Genomic DNA, 18,162 nt, shown 5'->3' with positions numbered 1-18,162 from the left:
AGATATTCACTTTACACATAAAAACGCATAGGACAAGATATTCAGAGCCTTCCTCATTTAGGATTGGGAGAGCTGAGGGAGCTATGAGACCTTCGGCATGTAGGTCCAGAAAAACTCACATTCTGACCTAAACCTCCTGGACTTTAAGAATTAGAGACTGGTCATTCAAACTATGTGAGTAGTTTCCACAAAAACATCTGAAGACCATGAGAGTCGATCGTTCTATGGCACAGATCCTTCAATCTATGGCATAGCTACAGGGCTTTGACAGGATTTTCACCTTTTTCTTTGGAATGAATGAATGTCTGAGAGACTTGGAGAGCTCTCAGGGTGGAAACAGGGCACTGGGAAAAGCTCACTGCAGCCAAGGAATCCCAAACCATTGCAGCAAAGCCAGTTTGTACTTCCCAGCCTCCCATTCACAGTCATTCCTGCCTCACTTTTGGAGCCTCCTAAAGATGTTCTGATACAGCTGGGTTTTAAAGTTTAGTCTAAGATGTCTTGTCAAAGTTATTAAAATATATATATCCTTGCCAGAAGATTTTACTGTTGGCCTGAAGCAGATCAAGATAATTTTCTAGGTGCACTGGCAAAACTGAGAGGGTAAATCATTGCCAGAGGAAGGGATGTGGATTTTGGGAGCTTTTGGAGGCTTTTTGAGGTTCCTTCCGACCTCAGCTGGCCTGAGATGCTGGGATGTGTGTGGCTACAGCTGCAGCAGCCATCAGGCTCCATGAGGATTTGTCTGAAGCATTTTTAATCTCTAGGTTTGTAGGTTTGGTTTTTTTCAGACATAAGGGAAGTTCTAAAAAGTCTGATTTGGGGCTACTGAAAAGAGGAATTTAGGGTCATCTACTCAAAGTGTAAGAACAGGGATAGAACTTAATTAGTTACGTGGCTGCCTGATATTGGAAGTGAGCATTTGCACATCAGAGGAACTCCCTAAATCCTGTTAACATCCTTCCATTTTTAAATACCATAAAAAAAGGGCCCTACACATGGAGAAGAAACCTATAAACCCTGGATAAAATCACCTAATGGACCCAATCCTCAGGTGAAACCACCATTATTTTGATTTATGTCAAGAAAGGGCCTGGTACTTAATAATTGTTCAACAAACCCTTCTCAGTCTCTCATAGTTTTTGCCAATTGCACTTATTCAGATCTTCACATTCAAACTGACTGACGAGCAAAACAGAAACCAGGATCCCAGCTCACAGTTAGGGCTCTGAAATGGTGTAAAAACCGTTCAAATGAACAAAGGGAAAAGCTCAAAATCCACAAAACAACGTGGTGGACTACATTCTCTTACTCATCTGCCAGTGCTCTGCCTGCCAAATTCACAAGCTCTGAAGGAAATGTTAATGGAACATGCGTGTGAGGAGTAGATACTGCATATGGGTCACAGATACAACAAACAGAAATCTGCATATTGCCTAAGCAGCTGCCCAGATTTTGCACATGCAGCTCCAGATTTTGGGCACAGGCTGCAGCCAAACTCGACAAACTTTTTCAAAAATATTGAAGTAACAAATGGAAATTGCCCCACCCCCCCTCCTTGCACACACGTGTGTTAGACAAGAGAAGAGCCCTGCTTCATGGGCAGAGATAATAAATACTGTGCATTACATTTACCAGCATGATTTTAACTCACTCCAGTCAGAGTGCTGTGTAGTACATATAATACTCAGCAGGCAGATAGTTACTCATATCTACATTCATCACTGAGACACACATTTTAGAAAATTTTGCCAGTTGCCTATAAGAATTCAGCTGAAAATCTAGCACTTAACAAGCCACAGCATCATATTTTGAGTTTCCTATAAAATGTCATCAGGAAATGCTGGGGTGGTGTTTTTATTTCGTGTACTGAGGCAGTTTGTCAAGCACCAGCATTTACAACTCCTGCTTGCTTCAGATGGTCAAAATATGACAGAGAGCTGATGCAAGGAAGGGGAAATCATATCTATTCTCTGTTATAAGATTAATTATGGAAGAAAGGCACCATGAAAGAGAGACAAATTTTTAAACACATACAAGGGGAGAGATTTATTGCTCATGGTGGGATATAAATCAACCAGTGACTGACTGTGATACACAAGCATGATGAGACAAGTCCAGTGCTGTATTCTCCATCTTTTACTAGGCATCCTAAATGGATTATGCTTTTTTTCTCCTGGGAAATTAGCTTACTCTCTTTGAATTTGAAGGTCTAAATGTTTCTGGAGCTGCCATTATTGACATACAAACCTCCCATTGGCTTTGGCATCAGCTCCATGTGTAAGTTTACAACAGCTGTGGCCTTTCCTGGTGTAATTTAAGTCAAACATGCTCAATAGGGAGCTTTTTACCTTTTCAAACTCAATAATATTCAACTTTCTAACATCCTGTATTCCAATACAATCCAATCATCAATGTGTCTTGAATTTCTTAAGAAACAAGTATTGAACTGGGTGTTTTTATCTATTGCACCTGAGAAAATTATGTTAAGCCTAAGAAGCAAAATGATTAAGATGAGGTAGGCTATTTAATCTGGCTAAGGGCTCATTTGAATGCAGTGTTTTAAAAGCTTCCTTAAATTCTGTGGCTATAATTATGTGTGGATTGTATTGTAATAATGGTATTTTTTATAACTGAAATTAAGAATTAAGCTGAAAATTTTTATTTACATGGCAGCTGATAATCTTCAGATTATAACTGAGGTATTACCCCACATTCACTGACTCTGGGGTGAAGCCCCTCACTGAGTCCCCAGCCTGGGCTTTGAATCAGAGGCCAGAAAATTCCACAGTGGACATTTTTTCGCAGCACACCAAGCCCTTCTCTTTCATGAGAGAAGGTGGCAACTAAAAAGTAATCCCACATTTTTTACAATTTGAGGCCTTATTTCCTCAGAATGGCATTGACAGTTGGAATATGAGCAGGGATAGATGGCAGTACAGCCAGTTGTGTCAGCTGTTATTGAAGCTGCCATTGCATTCATGAAGGCTAATTAACCAAGCCTATTTTAAAATCTGGGCAGGCATCTTGAGTGCATGGTAAATGTTAATAATGTTCCTATGCAGAACTGCTATCTAGGGCTATAAAGATTTGTACTGACACCTCCAGAGATTTGCACATTCAGATGTGGATTCAGATTATTGGCTCCACTTTCATGGTGGAGAGGGAGGGCTATTATTTGTGCTCCACTTGCTTTGGAAATTATACTTGAAACTCAGACTTAGGTTCATCTTTCATTTAAGTAGGAAAAAAACCCATGATTAATAACTCCTCAGAAAAAGAGATTTGTTATTTTTCCTCCTGGGCACAGGGCCCAGATCTGCAGCTTTGAGCAAAATCCAGCTATTCAGAGCTCAGATCTATGGAAGGGAGGCAGGAGGCATCCTGACCTTTCCACCCTGTCTACCATTTGTATTTTCCTGAAATTTAGTGGGAAGGATATTAGTGGGATTCTATGTAAATAACTTTTAAAATTTAGAGAGGACACAGATGAACCCAGCACACTCCAAAAGTGGTTTTTCTCTTCCTTCAAATCTATGGGATTCTTCCTAAAATATATATCAAAAAAGGCTGAAAACTGCTTTGGGCACTGGATGAATGTTTAGATTATTTTTTTTAAGCCTTTCCTACTAAGATATTTTCTACACACAACCTTCTCAAGCCACTAGGGTGGGGTGGTTTTGTAAAGCCACGTTGGCAGCTACATCAGAAGGAGCTTCACCTGCAGCCAACGACAAACACAGCACAAATATCCCTGTGCAGCTTTTCAGGGTAATCTTACACCAGCAGCAGTTTGCTCCCATCACCTTCATGAATCCCTCTGCTGAGGACTGGTTTTTTTAATCTATAAATGCAGCTGCTGATGGAAAACAATGGGAGATTTGTATTTGTGGAGCCTGCAGGACCACGGATCAATAGCGCTCTTCCAGTCGGAGGGAGGAGGTCCAGAGCAGCCTGGATGTTACACGGGCTGCTGGAGGGACACGGTCTGGGCTTCACCCTGCCCACAGCTGCCTCCCAAAACCCGGACAGCTGAGGAGAGCTACTAGGGGTGGGCCAGTTGCTGTTGCTTCACAAATATCCCCTGACAGGGGCCATACCAGGCTCCTCACTCGTTCAGCTGCGGAAGGTTCCGGTTGTGCGACTCGCCCGCCAGCGCCGAGGAGTTGATGGAGCTTCTCTTGAGGATCTTGTTTATGATGTCCTTCCACGTCTTCTTGTACTGGTGCCGTAGCAAAGAGTACACAAAAGGGTCTGAAACAGCTTTGCTGTAAGCCAAGCACTTGGAAATGATCCCCCAGTGGGAGTTGATGTGGACCACAGAGGACAATTCAACAAGTCTGGGGAAAGAGGGAGGGTGAAAGAGTGAACGTTAAAAGTTGCATTAACCCACCCCAAGCCCACAAATTATTGCTGAGCAATTGCAACAAAACTAAAGAAAAGAATGCCCTGCTTGTGAAAATGTGTATGTTGTCCTCCTCTTATAAATTTTAAAGGCTGCAAATGTAAACTTGAGGCCTGTTTGCCAAAGTGCCGTCGCTTGGTCTCATGGGAGTCAAATTCTTCTGCTATGAGCAACCTAAAAACCCAGTATCAGTCAGAACTTGTGGTTCTAGGTCCCCTCTAGAGCATCTGAGTCACCTCACCAGGGCTAACCAGCTCTTTTGGCTGGTCCAGCTCCTAGAGAGAGTTCAATGCCTTTGAACTGTTTGAGCTGTAGAAGCACGCACGGAAAATTCATCGCTGAGAGACGGTGTGTCGTACCTTGAATTTAAAAACTGGCCAGCTCAAAGGGCAAGGGTTCACATTTGCAACAAATATAGCAAGACAAAACTTTAAAATCATTATGGGAGGAGGGGGAAGAGCTTGATATACTCCTCATACCTACACTAGCCCCAGTAGTTCACTGTGTGCTGAGAGAGAGCATTTTTGACAGGGAAATATTGAAATATTGATAACTCCCCACACCTTTTTGAGCAGCATCAAAGGGCAGCTCTGTTCAATATGCCTCTATAGCTGTTAGAAACTATTGATTTCTGTAGAGGTCAAACAGCCACGTGTGCTGTTACAGAGCCCCACGTGGCAGGTCAGGTCTTTGCTGGACCTGTCTGCAGCAGCAGGTGTTCTTAAATTTGCCTGGGAAATTCTTTCTCCTGACAAGCTCCAAGGAGCATTCTGGAGGGTGGTTCCTGCAGCAGCAATGACAATAATGTTGGCACTTCAAGCAGTTTAGAGATGAGGATTTTTTTTCTTCAGTCGTTCCCATTCCATAACCTTTCACTACAACATGTTGTTTAAAATAATGCTGGCAGATGTCACAGTCCAGTCAATGTGAGGGACATTTCAGGTGACCAGGGATTGTCACATGAAAATACTTGGGAATTGTTGGTGCCACTCCACTGGTGCTGCTTGTCTCAGCAGCTCTGAGGTCCCAAAAAACCCTCATCTGTCCCATTTCTCTCTCATCTCAAATAAACAAATGTTCTTTCAACCTCTCCCTGTAATTCATGGTTGTTATCTTTCCCCCAAAGATCAGAACTGAGACATAATTTTCATCTGCTTGAGTTTCCAGGTGGTCTCATCTGGTGTATTCTCTCTTCTTTAATAAAATGCAACTTACGGCATCCACGTTAACGTGTTCTAAAATGAGAATTGACAATTTTGAAATTAATCATCTACTGAGTCATATTTGCTTTGTAATCTACCATGAGCCATCCTTGCTGTTCGCCACTTCATTTACTCAATGCCTACTTTCACATTTTGAATCTCACCACGTTGAATCTCATTTGGATGATTTATTTTTACTGAGTGCTTTACAGATGTGAATTTGATTACGTTTAATTAAATTCAGCGGATGCCTTGAATAACCAAAATATGACAAATTTGTGTCTGAGGCTCTGTCAGTCAGTTCTATGAGACATTAACAATCCCCATTTAAAGCACATCAAGCAGACACTTCAGGGTTGCAAGCCTAGACTTGCTAATTTTACCTTCATTGACTGATCAAATGAAAAGCCTACACTTTTATTAACGAGATCTTAAATATTTTCCTTGAATTCTGTAAGCTTCCTTGACATTTACACATTTTTCAATTCCCATGCATTATTTTTTATAGTAAATTACATTTGCTGTTATCAAGCAGCAAACACAGAAATGTAGCCAAACCCTGAGCTATGCATTTCCATTTCATGTACAAACAATTAAATGTCAGCCTTTCAAGGCACATCACAGAATTTATTGCCTTTGAAAGGTTTTGTTTCTCATTTGTGAGGGAAATTATATGCACAGCTTCCATTTTCATGAAATGTTTCAGCCTAAAAGAAGACATTTTCAGTGAAGGAACATTAATATTTCAGTGCTACCTGTAAATTAAATTTTACAGTATCAACCACCTAATTCCCTGGCTTGCTTTCATAAGCCTCTCTTCTACTGTCTGGTGTTCAAACCCTTTTTATTTCAAAGCTGTAAGCTCTTTTTCTGTGATGTTTTGTTCATATTTTAGAAACTTAGAACTCTGTAGAGTGTGTCGTTTCACATGGCTATCCAATTATTTTATTTCCCCTTCAGTAAACAAACAAGAATGCCATGTTGAAGAGTGTGACCTTGATCTCTACACACATAATGCACACTGGAAATCCTTTATTTACATGTGCAGTTGATCACTACACTAAAATATTGTACTGAACGTGTGCCCACCCAGCAGGAATGCTGAAGAGCACAAATTGCAGAAGAATTCTGAGCTTCTTGTGTGCCCAAGCAGGATCTGCATATACAGAAGGCAAACAACAGTTTAAAACCAGGGTTTGCTTACCCCCTATCCCCTAGAGTTGATACAACAGAATTTTAATCATCTTCTGCCTGTTCCACCATCCTCCTCTGTAACCTGAGGGCATGGGATTATGAACTTCTGCCTGCTATTACTTCAGGATTTTTAATTTAAGGCCAATTTCCTCACACATTGACAGCGCTTATTAACTTACATGAGCATAGTTCTGTATTTCAGTGTGAAACGCCTGGAAATTTTAGAAACTTGTGTGACTTATCTTCATTTTTCTTATGAAAAAGTTCCTTGGAGAGAAGAGGTTTGGAACAAGTATATTTAATTGCATAATGATGAATACAGCAAAGGAAGAAATGTGTACCAGCAAGTTATTTTACAAAACAACAAGCTATGCCTAGAAATATATAATGGAGGATTACACATGTCATGCTGGTAAAGTGGAAACACTGGGTCAAAGGCAATCAGATTCTGATACACTCCTTAAGGTCATCCACTCAACTAATTAGAAGGGTGTTTTATTGATAAATGAAATGCCTAATCTGATTTTTGCCTCAATGTGATCTGAAAAACTCAGGTTTACCCAGAGAAGCATTTCTCTGTCTGGAGTCATGAGCACAACTCCTTCACTCATTCATGGAATATTTTTAGTGTGGAAACAGGAAGATGTTACAGTGAAGCCTTGTGATTTGCTGCTGTCAGCCCCCAGTTCAGGGAGTACCTAAAAGCATGTTTAATTGAAATATATTGCTGATTAGGAGAGGCTGAGCAAGGCACTCCCTGTCCTGACTTCTGTCCATGGATTGAACTGTGATTCATTGTGTCTCTCTTGAGAATGCAAAGCACTGGATGTAGTCCAGAAAATACACACACTTACACACTCGCTCACACAATAAAAATCCAATTCTCCCAATCCCCTCGGTGTCTGGGTGCTCAGCCCTGTGTGTGAGACCCAGGGCAGGCAGGGATGAGTGTCCTGGAACACCCAGTCCTGCAGGGATTGGGTCCAGCAGGGTCTCTCAGGGAGCTCAAGAGGGAATTCCCCTTAGCCTGCTGTGCAGCTGTGGGAATTAAAAAAACAGAAACTCCCACGGACACTGAAGGGTTTGATCTGCAGCCTTGGAGGAAGATTGGATTGATATAAAAATACAATACACAGAGATTAAGCAGAAAAATCATAAACTCCTATTTCTAGAGTTGTAAGTAAGAATATGCCTTAAGTGATGGTGAAGGGTTTGTAATGTAGGGGTGGGGCTGTATGGAATAAGCTGAGAGTTTAGAAGTTATAGCAGAAGCAAATGTGTGCCTGTGAGACAGAAGCCCTTTGGACAAAAGCATCCAGAGTGCAGCAGAAGGGAGCACAGGTGATGGGTTAGAAAAGCAAAATAAACCCTGTGGCAACTGTCCATTGGGTTAGAAAGTTCTAGATTGCCTTGTAACAAAGAACTTGTGACTGCTCCTGAGCTATGGCTGAATGCTTGCTCCTCTGAAATCTCAGGGCCTCTGAGACTGATGTTTGTCTGAGCAATAAATCATTCTTAGCCTGAAAATAGTCCCATCCCTTCATTATTACTGGTGACAATGATATGCAGTGATCTTTTTACACATGTCAGAATAGAAAAGGCCAGGAATGTGGGAGACTTCACCCCTCCTGATGTGTCTGACCAGCTCCCACCCTGCCCCAAAATGTCCCCATGTGTCCAGGACCCTGCATTTCTCCTCTCCTCACCATCACCCTCTGTGGAGAAGCTGTTCCTCAGCAGGAGAACATTGAAGTGATCCTTGTACAGATAGAGGGAGGAGGCCCAGGATTTTTCTACCCCCTCTTCTGTATTTTAAGGCTACTGGGACACAAATTTCAATGCCATGGAGTGAAGAGGAGGTGGGGAGGTGCTGCTTGAGTGCTGAGATGCCTTTGGAGGAGCACAGAAATACTCCTGACAGCTCTGGTTAGAGCACTCAGTGTCACTCAGGATGAGCTGCCAGCTATTCTGTGATTGGGAGGATTTTCACTAAGTTCAGAGACCTAACATGAAATGAGAATTAACCATTTGCAAAAGGACAAATACTTTAATATGTTACAGCTTAAGAATTAAGGCCAAATGTCCTTAATTACAAGGCCTTTCATACCATTTAAGTGCATGGCTTGCAGTGGTGTCTTGTGGCCACAAAGTGAAAGTGAAGGTAATTCTAGTAAATTACTTAAATTTTCTAATTCTGGGAATTCAGGGTATAAGACTGAATAGGAAAAGCTCAAGGTTGGCCAAATGTTCAATTATATTGACTCTTAATCCAGATTTATAAATTCTTTTTTTCAAGTTGGATCTGAGTTTGAATTAGGTCAGCCCCACTAATTTCTACTAAATAGTATTGGAATAGGAGATATCTTTTTTTTTTTTTTTAATTTCTCTGTTGTGCATAGCAGCATCTCAGTTTTTCCAAAATCTTATAATAAGGAATGCAAGCTGTAAATTTCCTTTAACAGCTAGATAACTTTTTTTTTGTGGATGTACTCACTTTCTAACACTTTTTTATTTCACAGGAGTAATTTAGTGTTTCCCACAGGAGCCATTTCCAAAGATAAGCTGGTGGATAGATATCTACCATAAATCATGAGAAGATTTTTCAGTTGAGAAGATTTTTCATGAGAGAGCACAGCTTTGATATTTGATATTTATGACTAATAAACCCTACCCAATCAGAAAAAACTGTTGTCTTAGACTGTGGACTATGTTCTCACCTCAGCTGAATCTTGTTGACCAGATTTTTACAATCTGAGCTATTCAGGTGAGAGTTTCCCTGGAGATCAACCCCTGGACTTGGAAGTCAGTCAGAGCAGTAGGTGACAACAAAAAAAATGTCTGTGATGCTTTGTGAAGGCTGACCTAGAACAGAGACTAAACAGAGCTGAAGAATAAAATAGGGATTTTTAAAAAGGTCTCCATGGATCCACCTTGGGCAGCACAAGAGCCCAGCCAGGGCCGCACCCAAGATGAACCCAAATGGTCCCAAAATGCACGAGCGCTCCCGGGGTCTCTCCCTTGGCTCAGTTCTGCTCCATTTGCACCTTGCAGTTCATTGTCCCGTTCCAGCTTTAGCCCAGGCACTCCCACCCTGCTTGTTTTTCTCTCTCCAGCCCACACTGTTTGTGCTCCTGGGCTGAGCTTTGGATCATTTGTCCTTGGTGCCCAGCTGGAGCAGGAATTGTTTTGTGTCCCTGCTCTGTGAGAAGAGCTCACCATCCCCTGATATGAGGCTCAGAGGTGCACACTGAAGCAGTACAGAATCTGAAACATAGAAAAGCTAAAACCTGAGGCATCATCTGCAAAACCTTACGGACTGAATTCCTAAATCCCTTCCATGCAAGCAGCCCATTGGCTGGGCTGAGTGAGCAGGGTCTGTCCCTCAGACTTCATCAGGACTGAGAGGAGAGGCACTGGGACATTTTACATCATTTGTTAGCTCAGCAAACGCTCCCTCCGTTACAGGGGCGGAAGCGGCGCATCAGATTTCCCCAGGAGACTGGAATCCTGTTCTGGCTCAGAGTGCCCTACTTCCCTGAGCCAGGAGTGCCTCTCAGCAGCCTTTTGCAGGATGTAGGTTCACACTTACCTTGTGATTACGTAAGGTGCAAAGCAAAGGATGAAAGTACCAATGAAGGTACTGATCTTCTTCGTCGCCCGCTGCCTCCGTCTCCTCTGCTCCTCGAGACATCGCTCTCGCACGCTGTGTGACATTCAGCACAAACCACAACATCAGTCACAGACAGCATCAGGTAACAACTCCCCATGGCTTTACCATGGAATGATGGAGAACAATCTGTTTTAATTGTGCGCTGCATTTAAACGGGACAAAACCAAATATTAACGCATTGTCTGTTCGTCTTACCCTCCACAAAGCTCCTGACAAATACCTGGTTGTATATTTATGTGCACACACCCCAATTATACCAACTGATCTATAGAAAAATTGGTGGAATTCATCCTTGAATTCAGTTTGCAGCTCCTTCTTGAACTACTGTGAGATTTATTTGCAGGCACAGTGGTACTCAGAGGTTTGGAAAATATCCTGTTGGAATCCAAAATGCAAGGAACTCTCAGGAGCTTGGGCTTGTAAGCCAAAGCTTAGAATTAAACACAGAATTTGATCTGAAACCTTGGAAAAGGCTTCCAAACTTAGGTGCTAGAAGCAAGAATGTGGATTTGTAGTTTAAGGCAGAGACACGTTACGCTGAGTAAAGGAAAGTTTAGAGTTTTAAGAGTTGAAGATATAGAAAAAATAAAAGTAGTTACAGAGGTGAACAAGGAGTTTAGAATGCAGTGCTGTAGGTTTGTGTGTCAAAGCATGACTGGCTAAGAAAGCTTACATTGTAGCATGGGTCCATAAGACAAAATATTTAAGGATTGGGTGAAAAACATAAATATCCTTGTTAGCAGTGTTTAATTGGTCAACAACTCCTTAAAAGGTCTTGCAACTAGAAGTCTTGTGATCTTCTGAACCATGCAGTGAAGATGTGAGCTGAACTTACCCTTCCTTTGTAGAAGATAAGAAAAATAAACCACATCATCACAAACAATTCAGAGGTCCTGTCTCTAACTCATTCAAAATTCCTTCAAAAATCCCCATATATCCAGAGTGGGATAGGCAACATGTTTCTTCCCTAGAAACAGCAATTCCAACGCCACTGCCTTGGAGAGGAGAAACGTCCCAGCAAGATACCCAACAAAACAACAAAATCATAATGGGAAAAAGAACACTCTGAACCTCCAGCCCAACATGGGAGCTCTCCCTGTGTCCCATTGAGCTGTGTGGCCAAAAACATCCCATCAGATCTGCAGGGCTGAAGGCTCCACAAAGCTGGAATTGTTTCATAAATCCATAGTCTTGGGATATCCTCATTCCTCACCTCAAACCAGCCCTGTTTCTAACAAGACAAGTGTAAATTAGTCACACCTTGGTTTGTTTTCTACCTGTGGTATTTTAGAACTGGAGCTTTTCCTGTGAGTTTTCTGTTGGTGGTCTCAGCAGGCCACCAGAGAGTTCTGAATCCCCTCGGGGTGCCAGCAGGCTTGAGACCTTGCTTTCAGTGCAAAAAATCCCTGAAATCAGCACATTGGCTTGTGAAAACAGTGATTAATGTGAAAACTCATCTTCCTCCTCTGTCTCTTTGAGGGACTCCTGTGCTCCCTATGGTTTCTGAGGGAAGTGGATGAGCTCCTGTCTACTCCAGGCAGGTGGATTGGGCAGCACTGGTATCTCCCACAGTGCCAGGTCTGCCTGTACCTCAATAAATCCCTTTGGAAAGGGCACAGCAAAGCCAGGCTGGCATCCTGAACCCCTCTCTGTGCCCCTGGTAGAGTTGCTGACTCTTTGCACAGATCTCACAGTGACACAGTCCCTTCTCAGGCAAGCTGAATGGGCTGGCCCATGTCCTGCACTTTTATATATATATATATTTATTTATTTATTTATATTTATATTTATATTTATATTTATATTTATATTTATATTTATATTTATATTTATATTTATATTTATATTTATATTTATATTTATATTTTTAAACCCAACTGTTTGGCATTGGTCTTTCCATTTTTGTTGTAAATTTTTAATTGATGACTCACTCTCAGGCTCCACACTCTCTGTGGCTCATGGCCATACCCTTACATTATTTACTTCATCTGTAAATGTTTTATCAACACCCAAAGACATGCTGTGTCCTGAGGATCTCAGTGTGTTTCGGTGATCTCTGTGGCAATGAGCTCCTTTGGTTCTGTTAAAGAAAAAGTGGTTTTTTTGTTCCATTCTAAATTTGCTCTTACATTGCCAGGCTCAGAGACTTATCACGATGTGATGAAATAATACTGGAGGAAAAGTTTGTTCTTCTAACAAATTGTCTTTCTCTTAGAGAAAATTACACATTTAAAGGTGTTACGTGTCCTATATGTGAGTTATTTGCAGCTAGAAATGACAGCTGAGAAGGGGGGAAAAATCCACCTTTTCAAGGGAACCTGTGTGCTTTCAATTCTGCAAGAGCTGGGGAACTTGGAGTATTTTTATGTGCAGAAAAATGATCTGAGAGTTTCATGAGCTTCGTTAAAGACCTGTGTTCTTAAATTCAGAATATCCCAAGCCCATGGCAATACAGGAAAGTGCCTCTCCAAAACAGGTTCAATTGAGGTGTTAGGGAGGAGAGGGTGGTGTAATTTTTGTCTCTTTCCCCAGTTCCATCTTTTCCTTTCTGGCGCATGCAAAGCTGACTCTCACTCCTGGAGCTCACCCATGACTGTCCTGGTAGACTTGAACCAATTTCTTTTGTTCAGCCCTTCCAGATGTATCCAATAAATACCACATCACAGAGGAAGGTATTTTATCTCACTCCCTCATATAGACCATGCACACAGAGGAATATTTTGTTTTTGCACACACTTTCATGCACTAAGATAAGATACATGTGAGTTCTAGCAGCGACATCAGTAAAAGAACAGGATTATTGGCTAAGCTTTCATTTAAAGATTTTAATATCCTGGGAAATCTGAGCTATATCCCTTTGAAGGTTTGGTATTTTAAACAAAGTTTATGGGATATTGGACCTTAAGATGTGTAGAGCTGGATACACCAAAAAGATAGTAGAGATAATTTGAATTAAGAAATACATGGATTAAGCACTTAAGTGAAGTTTCGCCCAAATCTCCCACAATACCCAAGATATTTTGGTCTTAAGAACAAAGAAAAAGCAGGATCCACTAAAAAAGCCTCAGCTAACTTGAAATGCCCCGTGCCCTAAACATTCACACATATTTGGAGGTTTCCTTTGTGCGCGTCCTGAATGATCTTCAGGAGATCACTCATGTCTTTCTAAGTCACAGGTAATAAAGCCATCTGTCACAACTCCTGTCACCAGACCCCCCCCGGGAGTGGATTCTGAGTCATGGGAAGCAGAAAATTGTCTGTACGCATTTCCCAACACAGAAACTGGACCCTGCCATCAGCCAGAGTAGCCTAAAGTGAGATTGCAAACTTTATTCTCTCGTTTGGGCTCTCCCAGCATCCACAGCTGTGCTGTCAGCTACTACAGCGCACCCTGAAATTGCCTGTTACACAATGCAAATGATGCCTTTGATGCTTCTGAGCATCTCTGACTCTGCCAGCAGAGCTGCAGCCCCTGTGCATCTCTCACAGGAGGGCTGGTGACCTGAGATCTGCCTCTTTCAGCAGCAGGAACTGTCACTGGTTAAAGCAGCCCCTCCAGAAGTGAAATCAGCCACCAGCTCTGCAGGGTAGAAAACTCCTTTCTTAGAATAACCTGTGCCAGAGGTAAAGGAGTGGTGCAGGTTACAGCAAAGTGCCTGCACAGCTCTGTCTCCCCTGAAGAGAGGAAAGAAACATCCTTCCCACAGCCCCACTGCCTCCTTCCCGCAGTGAGAGGATCACAAAATGCACCAACACCCTCAAATCAACCTCAACCAGAAAAAATGTAGGGGAGGAGAAGCAACACTGAGATTTTTGCCCTTTTACTAAACTCTGCTGTGCAGTCCAGGCATACTTTTAGCATTAGGCAAAACGAGTGGGGTTTCAAACAGCCCTGGTGGGTTTGTGGCACTTTCCTGGGAGTAAGCACCACATCTCCTCATGCTGCAGGAACTGAGGTAGTTGAGGCACAGTTCATCAAGCAGACAGCACGAAGGGCAGGAGGGTGTTTTTTTCCTCAGTGTGACTTGGTGAATAAGGGAAGATTTATCCCTGTATTTCTCAAGAGCGGCAACAAGACTTGCCCAAAGTTCTGCTCTGCATTCTTGGTCAAGAGACAGCTCAAACAGCTTAACAGGAGGATTCTGAGCAAATGTTTCTGTTCCTCTAAAATGTGCTGCCCTGCCCTGATCCTTCCAGACTTATTTGTCTTAGCCTCAGGCATCCCCAAACCATGACCTGTGTTTGAGGACAGCCACATGTGCTCTGAGCCCTGCAGCTCTGCTCCTGGCTGCTGCAGATGGAGAGGCTGGTGGAGCAAAGGGGAGCAGGGATGGTCAGATGGGATGTGTGGCGTGGGACTGCCCTCTCTGTCTGCTCTCTGCTCTCCTCTCTTCCAGGCAGATTTCCTCCCCATATCACACACCAAGCCTGCATCCCTTCCAGACCTATACATCGATTATTCATGCAAGATTTATGGCTTGTGCATAATCCCTGGTGTGACTTCTGCACATATTCCTCTCCCTGTTAGGTTCTTGCCTTCCAGCCCACAATCCTGCCAGTCCCTGGGGACTTTTCTCCTCTTGTCTCAAGGCACAAGGGACTTGCCTAAAATCTCCCAGTTGAAATGAGCTTTATACATCCCTTGTTTGTCACATTAACACTGCTGCTGAATTCTCTCTCACTTAAGGTTTAAGTACAGGCATTCGAGCACATGAATTTTGCAGATGAAATTCCCTTAAGGATTCTGCCTTCAGGAATGATGAAGTTACAGAGAGCACAGCAATGAGGAAACTGCTGGGAAAAGGAGCAGCAGGCAGCGCTCAGCTTCCCTTCCAAACTCCAAGGGACATGTGCAGCCTCCTCCCTCTCAGGGATCCAGCAATGCTTTTGGGGCTGACAGTGCCCAAAATATGCAAAGCTACCAACCACTAAATCCCCCTTCAGAGACAAAGGGCAGTGATCTGATCACTGTCTCAAAGGGAAGTGCATGCTTGGCCAAAGCTGCCTGTTCAGTTGCTCTCCCTCCCAAAACAAGTCCTTAAGTCTAACAAAAAATGAGTTCTGCAGTCAGAGAATTAAACACAAGTGAAAAGAAACGTGCAGAACAGAAACAGGGTGATAGGATGTTTGTATCCTCCCCCTCCCCATCCCCTGCTGTGAGACAGATTAGTCTCTATTTACAACAACACTGAGCCCCCTCCTCACTTCTGCCAGGAACAGTTGCTGAACTCAGGGGAAGCTTACCTGGGATGGATGTCCACAAGCAGCACCAGGGTCTGCATAGTGATCACGTCGATGCGCTTACAGTGGAACCGTGCCACCTTCAGCACTTTGAGATATGTGAAACACAGCACTACCAGGGAGAGGAGGAAGCTGAGGGCGTGAAAGACCCCAGTGAAAATCACAAACTGTGTCCTATCCTCTGGTCTCTTGTTGTAGAGCGTGCAGGAGGCGTAGAGGTGATGGAAACCCACCCAGGAGAGAGAAGCTGCCACTATGGGGAACGACGCCGAGTGCAACCACGTGTAGCTCAGAATGAGAGCGGCGTCTCGGTACCTCATTTTGGAGTGATAGCTTAGAGGGAAGACCACAGCGATCCACCTGTCAATGCTCAAAGCTGCCATGCTCAGCATGGAGTTGGTGGTGAGGAAAGTCTCCAGGAAGCCCACAACGTGGCAGACCTGATCTCCTGCCGGCTGACTTTTGTAAATGATCCCAGCCAAGGTCAGGGGCATGCTCGAGACGGCCATCAACAGGTTGCAGAAGGTGAGGTTGAGGATGAACAATCCCGGGACCTGCTTGCGGATGTCGGCGCTGTACAGGAAGCACATCAGCACCAGCACGTTGGCCAGCAGGGCCACGAGCATCAGCAGCACCACCACGAAAGCCAGGAGCAGCTCCCAGATGCTCATGGTGCGTCCAGTCACAGCAGGGACATCTCCGAAACTGCGCCGCGCCGGCACCGGGGGACCATGGTGCGAGGTGCCCCCGCCTCGCCCTCCTCCCCAGCCTGCTTGCTCCCGTGCATGCCCTCCGTATTTTTAGAGGAGCTGCAGTTTTCTCCTCCAACCTCCCCCTCCTCGCTGCTCCTTTCCACGTCAACGCTTCCCGAGACGTGCACAAAAGCACTGGGAATGCCCATCAAACTGCAAGGAGGGCTTAAAAAATATCAGCAGGGCTGAACCACCGTCTGCCGTCGGTCCATTTGGAGGAGAGCGTGTTATTCTGAGGAGCTGCTCTCCTGAGATCCCTAATTATCAGCCCCAAGCTTGCAAGCAATCCACCGAGTGAACTGTGCTCTCTTTCTCCCTTGCTTTCTGCCTCTCTCTCTCTCTCTCTCTCTCTCTGTCTTTCTCTCCCCTCCCCTCTCCTCCAACCCTCGCTCCCTTCCAGGCTGAATGTAACCTGCTTTTTATGATCACAGATAAAAACCCCATTAATGGATTAAAGCATGCACACTGCTGGTGATTCGCAAACGTGATTATGTCATCCCTGCTCCACAACCCCTCCCCTTCTCCCTGCCACCGTGACTAGACTTCCCTCAAGAGAAATCCCATGCTTTCATTTAATTGATTTAGCCATTAATTTGCAAACGAGCCTTGTAACCGAATTCCTGCACTCCAGCGTGTTCCCTATATTTCGGTGCATCACTTGCAGTGCTGCTGCTTGCTCTCAGCCAGGGCAGGGGCTTTCTTTTCTTTTCTTTTGCTCTGCTTAAAGAGCTGGGGGGAAATGGATATATTCTGCTACTTCTCTGGAGCTGTCTTCAGGCTACGGGAATGGTTTTACTGCTCGGGTTCAGCACTTTGCAGTTCGTTGTCTCCAAATACCATGTGGAGGAGGAAACTGCTTCCCTTCCTTTATAAGCAGGGAAATCAAAGCCCAGATGCCAGAGCCACATGCCCAAGGTGACAGAGCAGGTGAGGGGCAGAGGCAGCATCGTGCTGCAGGTACCTTTATTCCCTCAGCCTTTCTCCTCTCCGGGAGTTTCTCCTTCCTCCTAATCAAAGCCTCCCTCCCTGTGAGGGTGAGCACCCTGTGAAATCAAAACTAAAAAGCAGCTTGGCGAAGGGAATAGGAATGAGCCTGACTTGCACATAATTAGGTGTCAAAATGAAGTTTGTTTTAAAGGACGGAGCTGGAGCTGATTTCTCATCGCTTTTCCTGTCTCTTTAAATCAGTTTTAACCGGGGAGCCTGAGAGTTCGTGAGCAATCAGGACAGCTTTCTGATCGAGGCAGCCAGGCTTTAATCCCTGCACAATAAGAAGGCAAAAGATACCCTGCAGCACAGTTATTGGGGCTTAGCAAGTGCCTCTGCACGTGTGGGAGAGCTCGATGCTCGATGCTCGATGCTCGGGCAGTTTTCCCTCGGAGCCCTCCAGAGCTGAGCATCTCCATGAGCAGCAGCTGTTCACTGCAGCTCAGGAGCAGAGCTGACACCCTGCTCGCTGCCAGAGCTTGGCATGGTGGAGAAAAAGCCTCTTTCACTTCAGTTTTGGTTTGTTTTGTTTTCAAAAGCCAGGCTTTGAAGGGCTGAAAGGAGCGGCTCAGGGTCTGTCCCTCAGCCCTGAGCGCTCCCTGTTTCCAGAGCACGACTCCTCACGCTGAGGGGATGAGGAGAGACCTGAAGTGTTTGTCTCCTTTCCAAAGTCAGGGAAGTGGTGGAGTGACCATCCCTGGGAGCGCTCAA

General features: G+C 44.1%; 1 protein-coding gene across 1 annotated transcript; it reads right to left on the bottom strand.

Annotated features, from left to right (window-relative positions):
* Nucleotides 1-482: 482 nt before the first annotated feature.
* Nucleotides 483-17,080, bottom strand: GPR26 (G protein-coupled receptor 26). Its single transcript, XM_038141333.1, has 3 exons — nucleotides 15,716-17,080; nucleotides 10,391-10,504; nucleotides 483-4,340 (listed from the first exon to the last, which is right to left on the bottom strand). The coding sequence occupies exons 1-3, from the start codon at nucleotides 16,381-16,383 to the stop codon at nucleotides 4,109-4,111; spliced, it is 1,014 nt and encodes a 337-aa protein (XP_037997261.1). The 5' UTR covers nucleotides 16,384-17,080; the 3' UTR covers nucleotides 483-4,108.
* Nucleotides 17,081-18,162: the final 1,082 nt, after the last annotated feature.

This window comes from Motacilla alba, chromosome 6 (assembly GCF_015832195.1).
Source record: "Motacilla alba alba isolate MOTALB_02 chromosome 6, Motacilla_alba_V1.0_pri, whole genome shotgun sequence".
Lineage (NCBI taxonomy): Eukaryota > Metazoa > Chordata > Aves > Passeriformes > Motacillidae > Motacilla > Motacilla alba.
The sequence above is the reverse complement of the archived record's forward strand: the minus strand, read 5'-3'. Positions and strand labels throughout refer to the sequence as shown.

What these genes read in the sequence shown, in the direction of transcription:
- GPR26 (XM_038141333.1), bottom strand. Translation starts at nt 16,383, where the DNA reads ATGAGCATCTGGGAGCTGCTCCTGGCTTTCGTGGTGGTGCTGCTGATG. An exon ending in CTTGTGGACATCCATCCCAG is followed by an intron (nt 10,505 to 15,715) that starts GTAAGCTTCCCC and finishes AATGTCACACAG; the next exon opens with CGTGCGAGAGCGATGTCTCG. An exon ending in GCACCTTACGTAATCACAAG is followed by an intron (nt 4,341 to 10,390) that starts GTAAGTGTGAAC and finishes CTCTTTCCCCAG; the next exon opens with ACTTGTTGAATTGTCCTCTG.